Source organism: Sphaeroforma arctica (genome assembly GCF_001186125.1).
Source record: "Sphaeroforma arctica JP610 unplaced genomic scaffold supercont1.378, whole genome shotgun sequence".
NCBI lineage: Eukaryota > Ichthyosporea > Ichthyophonida > Sphaeroforma > Sphaeroforma arctica.
In genome coordinates, this window is record NW_014040180.1 from 60,360 (window position 1) to 63,786 (window position 3,427).

The 3,427-nt window shown below is 42.7% G+C and overlaps 1 protein-coding gene across 1 annotated transcript in view; it reads right to left on the reverse strand.

Moving 5' to 3' along the window:
• Positions 1-3,427, reverse strand: part of SARC_05737 (hypothetical protein) — a gene marked incomplete at its 5' end in the record, with an annotated part of 14,494 nt that overhangs the window by 2,422 nt on the left and 8,645 nt on the right. Inside the window, 4 exons of the mRNA XM_014300400.1 lie at positions 189-419; positions 990-1,177; positions 1,872-1,953; positions 2,716-2,869. Of these exons, the coding sequence (XP_014155875.1) occupies positions 189-419; positions 990-1,177; positions 1,872-1,953; positions 2,716-2,869 (655 nt within the window). The remainder of the gene's footprint in view (positions 1-188; positions 420-989; positions 1,178-1,871; positions 1,954-2,715; positions 2,870-3,427) is intronic.

A 3,427-nucleotide genomic window follows, 5' to 3' on the forward strand; every position in this document is an offset into this window, starting at 1 on the left:
TATACATACCTAAATACGTACATACACACACACACACACACACACACACACACATATATATATATATATATGTGTATCATATTGGTACATAGATACATAGATAACATACCTGAATACATACATACATACATATATAAATACATACATAAATACATACAGCAAACCAGCGCAAACAGCGTCAAACACACCTGCATACGCGGGAACCACGAGTTGTCTCGCTCGTCCAGCATTCGCTTGACATAGGACTCAGGGCCTGTAAACTCGGTACTGTCCTTGATCCGCAGATGGGTCATGAAATACACATAGTCCCAGACGTTGTGTTCGGTTAGTGTGTGTTGTTCAAAGGTGGCGGCGCGGCTGCTGCTGTCAAAGGCCGTGCGGGAGAGCCCACACACATAGCACGTGTTCTTCATGTTGTCCTGTTGTGGAGGAGTGAGTGAGTGTGGCCGGGGGTATGTGAGCAAAGAGTATACTGATATATGAATGGGAAGACATTGTATCGGGATATAAGTGGGTGTGGTAATAGGTATGTGAGAAGAAAGTAACAACAATATAAATAATATCAGTGAGTGTGGTAGTAGGCATGTGAGGAGAAAGTAACACCAATATATACATGGGAAGACAACGGATCAGAATATGTACAGTTGACTACAGGTGTAAGGGCAAGGGGTATTGTGGTGCGAGTAAGGAATGGGCGTGCAAGGCGTGGGGGCTGCTCAGCTGATGAGTCCTTGATATTAATGAGGTCAATAAGGTTGGATGGTTGATACTAGACACCAGTGAGAAGGATGGATCATAGATACACGGGTCTATACCAATAGTACCGACTGCAAGTGACAAATAAGTGTACGAAGTCTGTGGCAGATCAGTACGCACGTGAACGGAGAACACCATCACCTTGGCAACTAACTGCACAGACACATACACACCCACAACCATAGACCTAAAACCCTAAAACACAGATTGCGACACACACCCGTCTACCATACCTCCGTATCATTCTTCTCCGCACGCAGATCCGCAAACGTGTCGATGATAACACCAAAGATCAGATTCATGATGATGATGATGACAATAAAGTAAAACATGAGGTCATACACCACACGCCCACCGTACAGTGGTTCGTCCTTCGATCGCACTCGCAGTACGTCCCCAATGCCTCCCCCGTTTCTTAAACCTGAAGCGGTTGATGGGGTGAACAGGTGTTGGGTGAGAGAGAGAGAGTGAGGGGTGGTGTGTAGGTGGGTGGGTTGGGGTGGAGTATGAGGACCTTTTGAATACGAGATACCGCGTGTATAAGTGCTGTGCACTTAGTTCGAACACAATAGTGTGGGATGGGAAGGTATAAATATATATATATATATATATATATATCAAAGGAACCCCTGGGTACACAGATCACCTGCACGTGTATAGTATATTGGGTTCGGTTGCAGAACCGTTTGTATTGGTATTTAGATGTAATAGTACAGTCTTACAGATATTCGTGTACTAAAGCTTGACGTATGTGTGGATTCGTGATCATATCAGATATATAGCAAACTCCAATCGAGTGCACAGTTCCGCTACCGCTCGACCGGATATAAGTAGCATACACATACTAGTATGCGTCGTCTATACAATAGCTATGTGTAAATAACTACATACAGTGTGTGATATAAGTAGCATACACATACCAGTATATGTCGTCTATGCAACATCTATGTGTAAATCACTACACACAGTGTGTGATATAAGTAGCATACACATACCAGTATGCGTCGTCTATGCAAAAGCTATGTTTAAGTATCTACACACAGTGTGAGTGGTACTAAAACACTTGCAAACAGACGACAGGAAGCATGAGAAGTAACACACACACACACACATACCGTTGTTCATAGTGGTCACTATACACATCAGTAGTGAATCACACCACTCTTCTTCTCCATTGGCCGTTTGGATAGTAAAGTCCTGCCACACAACCAACCCCCAAACGAAAAGGAACGGAAGAACATTCGGGATATGAGTATATATGATTAATCAACAGACACTAAACCCTAAACCCTAAGACATGGGCCCATATTAGGCAATTCAGAAGCTAGATGGATTAGATGAGAACATAAGCAAGAAACACGTGGCTACACAAAGGCAACTGAAATGAAACCAACGGAACATGTGACGAATGAATTGTAACATGTGTGAAATCATTTGCAACATGAAACATGTGTGAAAATAACGGAACTTGTGAGGAATCAAATCATTTGCAACATGAAACATGTAAGAAAATAACGGAACATGTGTAAAATCAATCGTGGTAAGATAGGCTTACATCTGGTAATAAGCACACGCGTCCGAACTGTCTTGTGTCCCTCGTAGTCGAGATGTAGAGAATGTACATGCAAGCAGCGAACACATATACATATATACACATATACACATCCATAGCCACTGACAAGGCGCATACAAGCACATGTGAGAAACGACAGACACACATTCATGTCGTAAGAAGATATGTTCCACAATGAGGGTATATTCACACACACACACCAGAGAAATACAACACGCACACACGCACACACACACCTCAGATGAAGATATCTAAGAAGCAACACGCACACATACATACATCTCCTATGAAGATATATATATATATACACACATACACTTCTTATGAACATACACACACACACACACACACACTTCTTATGAACATATATGCACACACACACATACGTCTCGTAAGTAGACGTAGCCCACAATGGAGAACAGGTAGATGACTATTAGGCCCAGCAGAGCCGTCAGCAGAATGGACACTCCGTTACGCGTCACAGAGCGAATGACGTTCTTGAGTGTGTCTTCACGGAACACCAAATCAAACAGCAGAATACTGCGGGTGTAGGTGTGTGTGTGTGAGAAAGAGAGAGAGAGAGAGAGAGTGTGTGTGTGCGTGTGAGAGAAAGTGAGACGAGAGAGAGAGAGAGTGTGTGTGCGTGTGAGAGAAAGAGAGACGAGAGAGAGAGAGTGTGTGTTTCACACACACACAGAGAGAATGTGTGTAAGAGAGAGAGTGGTGTACGAGAAAAAGAGAGAGATACAGAGGTGTTGACTATTTATTGAGATTATCTTCACGGAACACTAAATCAAACAGCAGAGTACTGTGGGTGTAAGTGTGTGAGAGAGAGACAGAGAGATAGAGTGTGTGTGAAAGAGAGAGAGAGAGTGTGTGTACGTGAGAGAGCGAAAGACAGAGAGAGGTGTTATCTGTATATTGAGTGTATCTTCACGGAATTCTAAATCAAACTGCGCATGTATAGGACATATTCCTGTACTGGGGAGATACACCGCATCAGCCATACTCACGGTAATAACAAACACAAATGTGATATAGCNGTANAATCACGAGCGTCGAGATATATATATATATATATATATATATATATATATA